Here is a 15,582-nt window from a genome sequence, read left to right on the forward strand (position 1 = left end):
GTTTCTGTTGAAAAATACCCAAATACATTTCCATGTGTCAGTTAAAAGCACTTTGAACCGACACCTAAACGATAAAGTCAAACTTGTTTTACATCACTAGACAATCAACTTGCAGCTGTGATGCCAGAAAAAAATTATTCACTTTTGTGAGAAACACAATATCCTACGTGATTGCAAGATGTATGTGAGACTTTGCGAGTTTGTGCTGTGTTTTTTACAGGTGCCATACTTGGTAGGTCTAACAGCAGTTATACAGTGTCACTCCATTTTAACACTACACCATATTACATCTTATACTCCGCAAATCAGTGGTGAGAATAAGGAAATAGATTGACACGCCAACAACTGTGCTCAGCGACTCCAATACTGACAGTCACTAATGACATGCTTGCCACATTTGACGGAACTAAAATGTTAGCCATTGTGTCATGACGTTATCTGCACGACCATGACGTCATTGATCAGACACAACACACGCGTTGACGTTATCCTTCCTTTTGGTAACGTCACGACTGCTTTTGAAGACAGCCATCATTGACAAAGACATTTGTAATACTTGTCACTGGCTATATTTCTCACACTTTCACAACGTCCCGTCTGTGTGTTAAGACTGTGATATCGATAACGTTTTCATTTGACATGATAGTCCGACCAACATCTTTATGATTCATTCTTAGGACATTCACACAATTTACCGCGTAAACGTACTGTCGTACCTGTGGACAAAGAAAGCAAATTAAGACTTACATTGACTATGACTATGAAACAAATCATACAATACGTTACCACTGATCTTCAAACAGAGTGAGCAATATGGATGTTTGAGTGGTTTATATCAAATGATATGCAACATGGTATACCCCCACCCTCCGACATATAAACATCATCACCGATAGTATATTAATCATTGATCCATACACTTTATGAAGTATATCAACGACTGCCCTTTGTTCCAGTGTTTACTGCCTGATGATAGACACGAGTTGATGGGAGTGTATGTCTTAAGATGTAAGGATTTTATGGCGATACTATTAGATATAACAAGAATTTATAACGATGGCTTCATTTATAAGGTTATCAAAGGTCAGCTGCTGTGTATCACCAATATCACTGCCCTATATTAAATGTCAATGACTTAATGTACATATATGTACCTTTAGTCCTGCCGAAGCTGCTGGTCCAGTGGGATCTACTGTCTGGACGTATGTCGGCCCATCACCTCGTAATACAAATCCGTATCCGACAGAGTCACTGATAATCTAAAAATCAAACAAATTTTCTGGAACATTTCACGTCGAAACTATATACAGCATACCACCAATTTACACTATGTTTGTCTCATTGTACTCATGACATTCCGAGCTAAATATCTTACATGATTTTGACCTTCGTCGTGTGCGAGTATAGTGGCCAGTTCAACTTCTGAAAGCAAAATTATTTCAATAATAGACATTTTCACTGAGTTAGCCCCATGTGGCGCTAATAATGTTTGTGTTGTTTTACAGACTCAATTCTAAAAAAAAACCATTCTGTTAAACATATAACTCTTCATAATGTCATGTAAAGTAACACAAGGGTAACATATCAATACATTTTATAGAAATTTAGTCACAAATGTCGAAGAGAAAACTTTTTGACATCCGTCACTACAAATCGATCTTCTATGATCAGGATATATTTGATATCGAAGTATGTCCATTTCGTGTATTGATGCGAATCGAAAAACATGTCCCGCTATTATTGAACACCATCGGGAAGATTTGCTTAGATTCGCCAATGCTGAATATGCTCAATAAATGAGATCCTTCCATGATAAGTTATTCTTCGTAGGGAATAATACCTGACGTATACAATAAATGCGGCCATGTCACTATCGTTAAAAAGAAAATCATATTTGTTTTATTTGTCGGTTAGTAGTAATACTTATTTATACAAATCAGTCTTTCTTTAAGATACTATATTTGAAAAAATGAAACATTTGTAAATAATATCGTGTACTGGAGGTATTTCGCGCTAGCAGCTTTTCGGGTGTGAACCCTATTTCTAGTGACGATCCACATTGGATAACTTATTGTGTTATACGAAATCAAATTTCACTGCTGTATTATTCGTGTGTAGAATGAGAATATTTGTTCAATCTACTGTTAAGAGTCAAAAGTTTGCAATTGATATCATATTTTATGGTCTCGGTGTACTTTTCATCAATTTGAAAATGTTATTATGGCTCTACAGAATGTTGATGTCGTTTACTTAATTTTTCTGTTTGTGAATATTTTTTGCTTGTTTTTGTGTATATGAGGGGGTGGGGCTGTTTGTTTGTTCGTTTGTTTGTCTTTTTTAAAATTTATTTGTTAAATCTGAATAAATGAGTTAACCATTCGATCCTCTTGATTAACAGTCGTGATTTATTATTCAATAATGTTATAAAGTATGTTATATTAGAGGGATTATTTCGGTAGTACAGTAGCTAATATATATATAATATTAGATTAAGCTATTAAGCTTCAGAAGTTACTGCGACATAAGTATTGAAACAAATCTAAACAAAACCATAGAAACTTCATTAACAGTGTATAATATTTGGACCCTGTCGTGTCCTGATATGGTAACAGAATCCTGGTTAAACAGATAAAGAGATTTGGTGATCCCGATAAACAACAATGATAGTTTGGTTGATCTATGTGTTGTCTTCAGTGTACAACACGATACTATTATAAAATTATAAAAAGATAAACAAAAGTCAAAGTATATATGTTAATGCTGTTATCTTTACAAGTTATCAAAACCTGCCGAGTCATATTGAGTGTACAAACAAACCACAAATCAGCTGTGGTAGATTGAGGTGTGTTGTGTTTACCTGTATACCTACTGTCTACATATATAAACTGCTGATAATGTTTACTTCTATTTCGTCATACATTATAAAATTAAGTAATACCTCTTCTAAAACCGAATATGATTTTTCATTCTATATACGCTCACGATTAATGATACAGGAATGAAATATACAATCATTTTTTAATCGATTTCGTTAAACAAACCAGTTCTATAGTGTATTTTGTTTACCCCGGTCCTTGGTATCACTAACCAGTCCTAGATGGAACTTACCCTCATTCTGTGTTTTACATATGGTGTATCGGGCGATTCTAGTTCCTCCGCAGTGGCTTGGCGCAACATTACTGCAATGCAAAGTATATAGGAACTGAAGGAGTGATATTGGTTATGATCGATTCATTTCAATTTCTACATATACAATTTCATCGTATTAAAAAAGAAATGAGAATATTCAAAGAAGTATTTACAATGAATATATTTCTTTTAATATTCTCATTTATTTTTTATACCAATATGTAATCGATACAGCAGAGCCAAATAACGAAGGAAACTGCATCATATCGTTTTTTTGTCCTTCTAGAACTCTTTGGTGACGCGAAGAGCCGGAACTTTTGAAACCAAAGAAGCAATTAGTTACAGCACAAACCGTTGTCTAAAACTGATGAACTTAAGACAAAGTAACACAACTATTAATTCTTATAGGAATAACATTAAGTTCCAAGATTTCTAGGAATTAAGAAATGGAACTCATAAAATCCTATTATTAATTTTCAGAAATTTCTCATAAACTGAACACTTCCTTAAGATATTTCTTACTTTGAATAATGGGCTCCTATTACCTATATTTATCTATATATGGCGACTCCGCTATATGATTGTTTTCTCACCGCGATGTGTATACCACTGGAACAAAGATGGTTTTTACCTGACTTTGGGCCGTTTGCCTCCCCGTGCTCATTGCTTTGTTCATTTTCAGAAGACCAGGAACCACTCCTGTCTAATGAATCATTGAATCCCTCGTCCATGTCCTCGTTATCTGTGAGGATATTTAACACAAATAAATCAACATTATATAGATCTTTGTTCTATTCAATCATAGTCATAGTTGATATAATATTGAAAGAGTAAATCATCTGATTTATGAATATTGTCTACAATGAAAGTTTCGATTTTTTTATTCATTTTAATTTCAAGAAAAAACCTTTCTGTTATAGTATTTCCATATGATCCTCGTTACCCAAGATTTCTTGACTCACCATTTAATAAGGCTGAAAAGTGATGCAACTGAATTTGTACAGAAATCTCAGGAATTGCAAAAAGGAAATATATATTTACTGTGGTTTAATTTACCATGACTGCATATCATTATTTTGTATGAAAGAATTAAAAAAAATAATAAAAAACAAAACAAAACAAACAAAAACAAATAAATAAATGAATACCGTCAATACTTGTATGATCTAATCCAATTTTCTGCTACTGTTATTCAACTGCTTTACTCTGGAAAAAAATTATTTGACACGAAAGTAAAACAACATGACTTACGACCAATGGGTTTTGGCAGAGCGTGTTCTTCTTGTGATTCTATTGAGGAAAACGATGATCTGACGGAGGAAACTCGACTCACTGGTGATGGTAATTTGAAAACATCAGCTAGGATACGCCGACGGTCAACGTCTATAGAAAACTGGTAAAGCAGAGATTCGGCGTTCCTGAAGTGATGGTCGTCAGTCACTGAAATACGTTCAAAGGTGTGACATGAAATTATTTGATTTCAACTGTTGTATGTTGCGACATTTTAATGACTTTATGTGGTATTTTTTTAAAATCCACTAGTCCATATATACTTTCTTGAACTGTCAGTCTTTTTACTAAATGTTGAATATTTTCATATGAATTTAAAGATTTATTTTCAATTATGAGAAAAACGCCTTTCAGTGTTTTATTCCTTGTTTTGCTTTGAAAGGTACAAGGTTTAATTTACATAATTTGAGAAACGACAGTCTGGTTTTTATGGCGTTCGTTATTTTTAAACACCTTTAGATTTTCACAAATTCTTTATATTGTAAAGCACGATATCTTTCATTGCAACTTCTTGAATTGAGTAAATATCATATCGTCAATTTGATTATAGATCAATGTGTATCACAAGATTGTTACAAATACTGAATTATTATTCGAAAAGAAAAACATCGTGTCAAGAACTGGAAAAATAATGTTATACGATGACGTGTAATGTTGTTTGGAATAGCACATAGTAGTTTGTATTGTTGTAACGTGTCCCGTAATCGAACACATTGTAATTTTAAACAACGTCGCTTCCTGCGATATTACTGATATGATGTTTTTGATAGTATATTTCAACTTTAAACACTAACATATTCATGCTGTTGTTTGCAGTCAAACATTATAGTTTCAAACATTGTATACCGTTCTGTTTTCAAATGCGCACTATGGTAATGCTAAACGGCTTGTACACTGTCGGTTAATATTGTTTTGAGTATGACATCGTAGTAACATTAAACATTGCTATTTCCTATCTAATGATGTTGTTTTAGGTAGTATATTGTAGTATCATTAAACATCGTTATACTTTGTTGTTTGATGTAGTTTTCAGTAGCAAATTGTCGTAATATTAAACTTTACCATGGCGTATGATGTAGTTTTCAGTAGCACACTGTAGTAACATTAAACATTGTTATACCTTGTTGTTTACTGTAATTTTCAGAAGCAAATTGTCGCAATATTAAACTATACCGTGGCGTGTGATGTAGTTTTCAGTAACACATTGTCGTAATATTAAACTTTACCGTGTCGTATGATGCTGTTTTCAGTAACACATTGTCGTAATATTAAACTATACCGTGTCGTATGATGTAGTTTTCAGTAACACATTGTCGTAATATTAAACTATACCGTGGCGTGTGATGTAGTTTTCAGTAACACATTGTCGTAATATTAAACTTTACCGTGTCGTATGATGTTGTTTTCAGTAACACGTTGTAGTAATATTAAACTTTACCGTGTCGTATGATGTTACTTTCCAGCATTTGTCGGCCTAAATATATTGCGTCTTCTCGTGTGGCAGCTTCTTTCTGGCCGATCAACCACTCCACAAACCGAGAGCCCATAAAAGCATTGTGGTATGTCTGTCCGCCTTGAATGAAGTCTTGAACCAATCCTCTCTTCTTCATCATTCTAAAATCATCGGTGAGTACGTTGTATGATACTAATTTCTTCAATATTTATGATAAAACCCAGCATTAAATGATGTGATATGTGTTTTTTTTCCTGAAATTTGTGATTTATAGTACTCGAATTATATGTATTTCAAATTGTTTTATCTATTTATTCGTGACGGACCAACATAAACAACGGTCTTCTTTGATAAATACTAACCGTAGTTTAACCATCAGTGAACAAAAAGGCAATGATTCTTACTTAAGATATAGTCTGACTCCTGTGTAAAATAAAATCAGATCTCTATCTATCGACGTATCGTCATCTCGTCTAAACCTGTAGAACAGCTGGTCGTCCTTAAATTTGTGATCATCGCAAACTAAAATGATAAGGTAGTGATTAAATGGTTTAAGCTGAAATACCAGCGCTGAAATCACATCACACGATTCATCTAATTATCTTGGATTTTGATTTGAGTTGGATAATTATTATACTTATAATGAACAATATAACGGATTGTACCCTGTTTCTCTAAAACAAAGTAAAAATACCAAACTAAAAGACATTTAGACATTTTCATTGACTTAATCGTTATGGAATGGCAATCAATATGAAATACATTCGTATTAAAATTATACATTTTATTCAAATATTAAAGAGCTTTAAATGCAAGAAGTTCATTTCTTTCGTTTCTTTCAATACTTCTAGTACTAGTTTCCCGACACATGGATTCAATTATTCTGAAGAATTATGACACTACCCTTTGCCGCCATTCACTGACTTACTTATCATCCTACTCACCATGATGTAAGATTCCATAATTTTGTAGAATGCGCATGCCCGCTACCGAAGCATTCCTGGAGGAGCAGTGTTTACACCTAACAAGCCAATCTACGGTCTCGTTTCCAGCGAAGCACTGGCGGTAATTCCGAAGGTGATATCTCCGGTCTCGGATCAACATGTGGGCGTGCATCTCCCTCCTAAATAATAGAGTGAAAACTTCATTTCAGTAATCAGATGTCACCAATTTAGTGTCTTATTTCAACTGAAATTCAAAAGTCATTTACGTCAACGTAATTACAATTTCAATTTCAAAACATGTTTGGATATGAAATACATGTACTTTAAAAAATAAAGAAATTCTAGTCATAGAAAAAAGAAACAGATACCGTCAGTGTAAAACCAGTTAATAACAATAATTACAATTACCAATTCTCCCCGAAACAGATCTGTGATATACCAATACTCCTTATGTTATTTATGATCAATGACGTATTAAGGAATAACACATTTCAATACAAATTTCGAATAAGATAACGCAAGATCGAACTATAGGTTAATCAAGACTTGATAATACTTCTCTATTATCACTGTTGGTAGAGCCCAAAGAGATCAACTGTATTACATGTCAGACCAGACATAGTGTGTCTAGTCAAAACAAGACAGTCGGTAGGTCGTGATTATCTTACACCCAGTGTCATTTCTTATAGTCATCACAGATACTGAAATAGTGTTGTTTGTATACAGATTGGAGTATCAAGTTAAAATTGCTAAGCTTGAAATTGGCCAGCAAAATGATGAATGTAGCCAGATTTGTTATACACCCAGTATGATAGTTATGACATTTGAGCTTTGTGCTATCGGATTGAAATACACATGGACAGATTTTCCAATGAAAGTGTGAGGTGTTTATATCATTTTATTTTGTGAATTTGATATGAAAAAAATGTCGTTTTCAATTTACCATGGTCGTCTTTAATTGTGAAATGCTGTTTTTATTACCTGTTAAGAACAAAGATAATGACCAATGGGAGATTTTTTTTCGAGAACCACTTGGTTAGTTTTTAACTGAGGCCAAATTATCCGATGTCATGGCTTAGAGCAATAATTTCTATATTAATGTCAGTTAAGCCAATGGAATATATTCTACGTGACATTTCATTCGTATATGACGTTACAAATTATTTAAAAATAAAAAAATATAGTTGAATTTATTACGGATAAAAATGCCTGACGTGTATCTATCAATTAAAAAAATCATTATCGTGAGTTATTGTCATCACGTGTTTTCTACACGTGCAGTAAGTGGTGTCCTTTGTGGTTATCTAGTATATGTATTCACTTTGATAAATATAGTGGCGTGTTCATAATATTATCTTATCCCAATATACATCATAGATTGAAATCGTGTTTAAATCTACCCAGCTCTCACTTCTATTTCATTACTGGAAGCATATAACTTCTCTTAAAAACGTTAAGTATGTATTATCACTGCACCAATTCTCTTAGTACATTACAATATATTCAAATTCATTGAATTAACGGAGAGAGCAAAATTACTAATTAGTTAATGATGTATCAATATAAAATAAATTCCCATGCAACACCATAGACTTTTGCGTTTTGATAAACTGTTACCAATAATTGTACCCCCCCCCCCCCCCCCCCCCCCCCCCCCCCCCCCCGCCAAAAAAAAAAAAAAAAAAAACTTTTTCTAACGGACTATATTTTGTGTTAGCGTAGTTGACGCGTCAACAATTTCAACGTTTTACCGTTGCTAGGGTACTTCTCCTTAATATAACTTTGGACATTTTGGGCAAAATTCAACAAAATTTTCAATGACTTATCACCATAAACCACACACTTATATACGTGAAAGCTGACATGTGGTTGAAAAGTAAGATAAAAAAAAAACAAGCAAGGCGACCCCTCCTCTGTTATTATGAAAAAAATTATCCCAAACATTTTGTATCAAAGCATAAAGTCACGAAAAAAGTTGTGATGGAGATTTGCGGCTGTTAAATCAAATTGAAAAAATTAGCAGTTTGAGACATTTTTTTATTCAGTACCGTATTTAATGGAAAAATTAGATTTGCTGGAAAGAAATATCACCTCGAAAGTAACCAAGAATACTCGTTATACACGAAAAAGTTAAGATAAGTCAGTGAAAATGCATATTTCGCATTACACGTAAGTACAGCAACATATTGCTAAATCATTACAAGACAAAACTATTTAGAAATTTTGGAGTTTCATTCATCTCTAAGCTTTTTAGATGAACTGTATTGTTAACTAGTTAAGATATTTAAACTAAATTATTTACGAGTTGGGTACATTGTATTAAGAATTATTATCTACTCGTTAAGGTATAAACTCCCAATCAAACCATTTTACAGCGGTGATCATTATATCGACTATTGAGGGTACAAATTACTAAATAATCTAGCTAACTTTATTATCGACTACTTAAATATTGTTTATGAATTAGTGAGACAATACAGATGTTTGTTAAGTACCTTAACTGTTCGCCAATGAGATAAATTTCATGCTTTTCAGAGAAGCTGGCCGTCCTCTCCCTTGCTGCCTCCATGGCTGTCTGTAGCCCGCGTACGTGCGGTCCTAATCAGCGTCAGTGTTGTTTGGGGTGTAGGTGGAATATGATTGATACAGGTAAGCAATAAATAGGTACGAGGAAGGGTTAACTGAACACCTGTTATCTGGGCCGCACCTGATACCACAGCCTGGTTATTATTACAGCTGTAAGGTCAAAGCAGTGATTATCAGTATATACATTGGTGCGCATTATCTCAAGTGTTCTCATCAATATATTATATTGCTGCTTATAATGATCTTCGGTCCGAGATGTTGTTAGTGTCTTTACCCCATTCATTCTATATCGTATTTCATTTTATGTTATTGAATGGAGATCTACACGGAGACCGCTGAAAAAATATAAGGGAAATATATTCAAGTGTTCCGGATGGGGAAGCGTCTTCGGCTTCATAGACGACACCAGCCAAATCAATCTTGGTTTCACACAGTCATTATGTTCAGGAATGAGAACTCAATTCACCACAACGAAAGTTACACAATTTACCAGGCATAATAGATAACGAACAGAGAACACTGTGACCTAATTTTATATCGAGGAAGAAAATACTAATTTCTCAGTGAGATCATGATGGCGACCACATAGAGTTTCTACATGGTTAGAAATACAATGGATTTAGTTAGACTACGTGTTGTATAGATGGTGACAGAAATACTATAGAAAATGATATAGTAAGCTATAACGTTAAACATACCTATATCCCACTACAGTAAACATTTAATCAAACTCGGTGAGGTAACAAATATAGGTCATAGTGATATAGTTCACACCGTGGTGTTTAAACATAAAATGAATTCAAATATGACCTTGTACGATATCAAGGTATACGGAATAACAGAAAAGGAGCTAGGTTCAAGTTTAGTCTACCTGTTAGTAGCGGGAAAGGTGTGAGGAGGTATATTAAACTACATTTTGTTAACTAGCGTTATATGACCGGAAGCGTGGTATTGCTAAGTTAGGTTATAAAATAGACACATTCCCATTTCACTGTTTGTTTTAACATCTCCATTTGTCTAGTATTACCGTTTTGACTATAAATGATAAAAGTGTTTATGGATTTCATACATTTTACACGATATTTTCCCTTTTCATTGTTAGTAATCAATTTATCTTTTCATAAATCTTTCGGAAGTCTACTAAAATGTGAAGAATAGAAACAATAACATATATCACTAATACGTACCATTGTTTTTTTTTTCAGCTGATAATCATGGATGTACTGAGGTGATGACCAATGGGAACGCTCGTGTCTGTTTTGATGTAATACATTAATCAGAGGCCATTTATGACGCTGAAGAGAAACCAATCATTGTACGATCAGTAACTTCCTTGTTGTAATTCAATTATCAATTTAGATATTTATGGAGTTGGTATGTTGAGGGAGTCTGATATGAATGATTGGCATTTTAGAACGTCCCATAGGTATGTATGCTGCGCGTTACACCTTCGTACCTAATAAAAGAACATTGAATAATGCCAAAAGCTGACTCAGAAATGTGTTTGACCCGGGTTATTAAAAATATAGATCGGTGTTTATATATGTATATATATTGTACACGTAATTACTGTAACATTACCTCTAATGTAAATAACTATCATTATTTTGATCTTCTCACTAACAATAATTTTTCGGCGTAAACGCAAAAACATATTCAGTTTACTCTAAATTGACGAAATGGGGTCAATATGAAAAAAAAACCATACACAGCCCAGTTTTCTTTAAAACAAGAAATAAAGAGATAATCTGTTCCGGAAGGGTAAACGCCTTCAGCTTCACAGACATGTAGGTCAAATCTAAGATGAAACACGTTCTAAAATGTGAAGCATCACTCTTTGTAATACACAAAAAACATCTCCCAGAGATCCTAGTGTCGTGATATTGACGACAACTCGTACGATATCAAACAATTTGTGTACAGTGAAGATTGTGGGGATAAGGATATATTACAATCTGAAACTGGGGAAAGCATCACGAGGGATATTAAAGTCCTTATATTTTGGTTGTTCTCACTCCTGAAATCGGACACGAGTTCTATCAGTTAGTTTTATTAGCAAGTTGTCCCTATTGTGGTAAGAGTGTCATTAAAGTCTATGAGGATACATTGTACAATCAACGTGATTAATATAGTTCTTCCTGTTTAAAGATCACACGTTATTAATGTGTAAGGAAACAAAAATTAATTCTCATATAAAAAACAAAGCAACCTATCGCCATCGATCGCTTTTATTCTTTTATAAAAAGTGACCGCTTATAACAAAAACAGACGTGTTCCTGGAGTTTGAAATGAGAGTGTTACTATAGTGACGAGGGTGGAAATATAGCGTCCTAAGACTTTATTTTACTTAATGGGGATATTCAAGAATGATCAAACGCTCTTTAGATTTACCTATATTGTGCATGCCATTAACTTCTTCCCTGAAGAAGGGAGTAGATAGTTCTACCAATGACAAGGCTTGATAGAAGCTTGGGTCAGTAACTAATTCAGCTTGTAAGGATTCTTGTTGAATATACGAATCCAATATAAAAGAGTTAGATATGAATCCTTGTTTCAACAAAGGTTGTTGCCCTAGTCTGGTCATTTAGAACCTTGTGTTCGACGGGTGCTAGATCCCCTAGTTCATTTACGGGGGTTATAGTCTCCCTCTCAGCAGCTGTCATGATGAGATCCTTACCCATCAAATAATTCTATGCCATCCTCAATGCCCTACCAGACAGTAGTGATGTTGTTTATAAAATTTTCGGACCTCTAGTCTCTCTCTCAGCATGGTGATGTCCATTCCCTTCAAGTGTCACTAGACCCTTCTCCTTATTTTGCGAGGCATTGATGAAGTGGTCTGTGTTTAGACTAAGCTCTGTATTTTAACGATGCATGTGACATGTACTAGGACATCGTAATGTTGCACAGCTACCACGGTCAAATTGTGGGGGCATTCTTAATATGCTTTAGCCAAAACATAAAGTCTAGCTATAACCACTTTAAAATCACCCATGTCAATTTGTGCATCGTGAATCATCTGGCGATATGTTTATGAAATGCATTAAATAGCTAAGCATGTAATCTGATGGCAGTCTGCCTATAACTTTCCGAGAAGATATTGCATTCGGCAGAGGAAGGGAAATCTAAACTGCCCTAAACATCTTTCAAACACCCTCCTGCTTTCCTCCAGCTGAATAGAATTGCCACATTCTTCCACATCTCTAGTCGGCTTGCGTCAGGTGCTCACCTGGATCTTGCTTTTCTGACAACTATATGCATCTCTTTCAATAAGGACTCTCGCAATTTAAATGTTGTTCCAATTCTTTAAATGCAAAAGTTTCCCAGTGTTGTCACACTTTCTGAGTCAGTGTGTAAACGCCCATTCCCCATAGGTTTATTGCAAACTTAATAAACTCAATTCTTTCCACATCTGAAACTTAATCAGCGTTTAACAGTGTTCAAAACCTTGACCTTTCTAAGCTCGCTGTCTCCTCTATCAACCATCTGTGTTTTCTCCGTATTCTCTACCAGAATAGTCCCACAATACGATATATTTGCAATGAATGTAACAGTTCCTACTTCTATGCTACATGTCCCTGTAACATCGACCCCGATACGATGTTAAGGTATTTATTGCCTTCTATTCCTTATTATGACTTGTCCTGGGACAATCTATTCTCTAGTTTCTTTTATTTCCTGTACTCCCTCCTCTATATTGAAGACAGGGCCATGGCTATGAAGTATTCCATCAATAAGGAGACATTGAGTAACTCCTCTGTCTCATCAGGAGAATTTTCTGAGTGTTGAGTGTCACTATTAGGTACCTGCAGAGCAACATCCTGACCTTGCCTGGTGAATCTAAAGTCTCTGAATGTTTATTTACCAGAAATGACATGTTGTACTGGGGAAACTTTAAATGTTTTCTGTTATGGGATCTCGATCTTTTTCATTCCATATCAGTATCTGAAGATTTATTTTAGAGAACCTCTATCCCTCATCCTCTTCCCTTCATGACAGACTATGTGATGGATGTTGGTCTGAGAAGGGTGTCGTCAGCATCACATAGATTCCAGTCATTATCAGGACTTTGGACCCCTACACTATGTTTTATGGTTGGCAGGACTTTGGACCGCTACACTGATGTTTTATGGTTGGCAGGACTTTGGACCCCTACACTATGATGTTTTATGTTTGGCAGGACTTTGGACCCCTACACTATGATGTTTTATGTTTGGCAGGACTTTGGACCCCTACACTATGATGTTTTATGTTTGGCAGGACTTTGGACCGCTACACTGATGTTTTATGGTTGGCAGGACTTTGGACCCCTACACTATGATGTTTTATGGTTGGCAGGACTTTGGACCCCTACACTATGATGTTTTATGGTTGGCAGGACTTTGGACCCCTACACTATGGTGTTTTATTGTTGGCAGGACTTTGGACCCCTAAACTATGATGTTTTATGTTTGGCAGGACTTTGGACCCCTACACTATGATGTTTTATGGTTGGCAGGACTATGAACCCCTAAACTATGATGTTTTATGTTTGGCAGGACTTTGGACCCCTACACTATGTTTTATGTTTGGCAGGACTTTGGACCCCTACACTATTGATGTTTTATGTGATGGATGTTGGTCTGAGAAGGGTGTCGTCAGCATCACATAGATTCCAGTCATTATCAGGACTTTGGACCCCTACACTATGTTTTATGGTTGGCAGGACTTTGGACCCCTACACTATGATGTTTTATGTTTGGCAGGACTTTGGACCCCTACACTATGATGTTTTATGTTTGGCAGGACTTTGGACCCCTACACTATGATGTTTTATGTTTGGCAGGACTTTGGACCCCTACACTATGATGTTTTATGGTTGGCAGGACTTTGGACCCCTAAACTATGATGTTTTATGTTTGGCAGGACTTTGGACCCCTACACTATGTTTTATGTTTGGCAGGACTTTGGACCCCTACACTATGATGTTTTATGGTTGGCAGGACTATGGACCCCTACACTATGATGTTTTATGTTTGGCAGGACTTTGGACCCCTACACTATTGATGTTTTATGTTTGGCAGGACTTTGGACCCCTACACTATGATGTTTTATGGTTGGCAGGACTTTGGACCCCTACACTATGATGTTTTATGGTTGGCAGGACTTTGGACCCCTACACTATGATGTTTTATGGTTGGCAGGACTTTGGACCCCTACACTATGATGTTTTATGTTTGGCAGGACTTTGGACCCCTACACTTTGGACCCCTACACTATATGTTTTATGGTTGGCAGGACTTTGGACCCCTACACTATGATGTTTTATGTTTGGCAGGACTTTGGACCCCTACACTATGTTTTATGTTTGGCAGGACTTTGGACCCCTACACTGATATTTAATTGTTGGCAGGACTTTGGACCCCTACACTATGATGTTTTATGTTTGGCAGGACTTTGGACCCCTACACTATGATGTTTTATGTTTGGCAGGACTTTGGACCCCTACACTATGATGTTTTATGTTTGGCAGGACTATGGACCCCTACACTATGATGTTTTATGGTTGGCAGGACTTTGGACCCCTACACTATGATGTTTTATGTTTGGCAGGACTTTGGACCCCTACACTATGTTTTATGTTTGGCAGGACTTTGGACCCCTACACTATGATGATGACCCCTACACTATTGATGTTTTATGTTTGGCAGGACTTTGGACCCCTACACTATTGATGTTTTATGTTTGGCAGGACTTTGGACCCCTACACTATGATGTTTTATGGTTGGCAGGACTTTGGACCCCTACACTATGATGTTTTTATTGGCAGACCTTTGACCCCTAAACTATGATGTTTTATGTTTGGCAGGACTTTGGACCCCTACACTATGATGTTTTATTGTTGGTTGGACCCCTACACTATGATGTTTTATGTTTGGCAGGACTTTGGACCCCTACACTATGATGTTTTATGGTTGGCAGGACTTTGGACCCCTACACTGATATTTTATTGTTGGCAGGACTTTGGACCCCTACACTATGATGTTTTATGGTTGGCAGGACTATGGACCCCTACACTGATATTTAATTGTTGGCAGGACTTTGGACCCCTACACTATGATGTTTTATGTTTGGCAGGACTTTGGACCCCTACACTGATATTTAATTGTTGGCAGGACTTTGGACCCCTAAACTATGATG

At 35.6% G+C, this 15,582-nt stretch overlaps 1 protein-coding gene across 1 annotated transcript; it reads right to left on the reverse strand.

The window, feature by feature from the left end:
• Positions 1–575: 575 nt before the first annotated feature.
• LOC132550323 (DEP domain-containing mTOR-interacting protein-like) lies at positions 576–9,385 on the reverse strand. The gene is made up of 9 exons (XM_060214368.1): positions 9,312–9,385; positions 6,817–6,995; positions 6,277–6,394; positions 5,858–6,033; positions 4,381–4,569; positions 3,761–3,871; positions 3,109–3,179; positions 1,155–1,259; positions 576–716 (listed from the first exon to the last, which is right to left on the reverse strand). Exons 1-9 carry the CDS (start codon positions 9,383–9,385, stop codon positions 576–578), a joined length of 1,164 nt encoding a protein of 387 aa, XP_060070351.1.
• Between the last annotated feature and the right edge of the window lie 6,197 nt (positions 9,386–15,582).

Source organism: Ylistrum balloti, unplaced genomic scaffold, assembly GCF_031769215.1.
Source record: "Ylistrum balloti isolate Yb309-2 unplaced genomic scaffold, AGI_CSIRO_Ybal_v1 Utg370120, whole genome shotgun sequence".
NCBI classification, from domain to species: Eukaryota; Metazoa; Mollusca; class Bivalvia; order Pectinida; family Pectinidae; genus Ylistrum; species Ylistrum balloti.

What these genes read in the sequence shown, in the direction of transcription:
- LOC132550323 (XM_060214368.1), bottom strand. Translation starts at nt 9,385, where the DNA reads ATGGAGGCAGCAAGGGAGAGGACGGCCAGCTTCTCTGAAAAGCATGAA. An exon ending in CTCATTGGCGAACAGTTAAG is followed by an intron (nt 6,996 to 9,311) that starts GTACTTAACAAA and finishes TCTATTATTTAG; the next exon opens with GAGGGAGATGCACGCCCACA. An exon ending in GGAGTCAGACTATATCTTAA is followed by an intron (nt 6,034 to 6,276) that starts GTAAGAATCATT and finishes CGATGATTTTAG; the next exon opens with AATGATGAAGAAGAGAGGAT.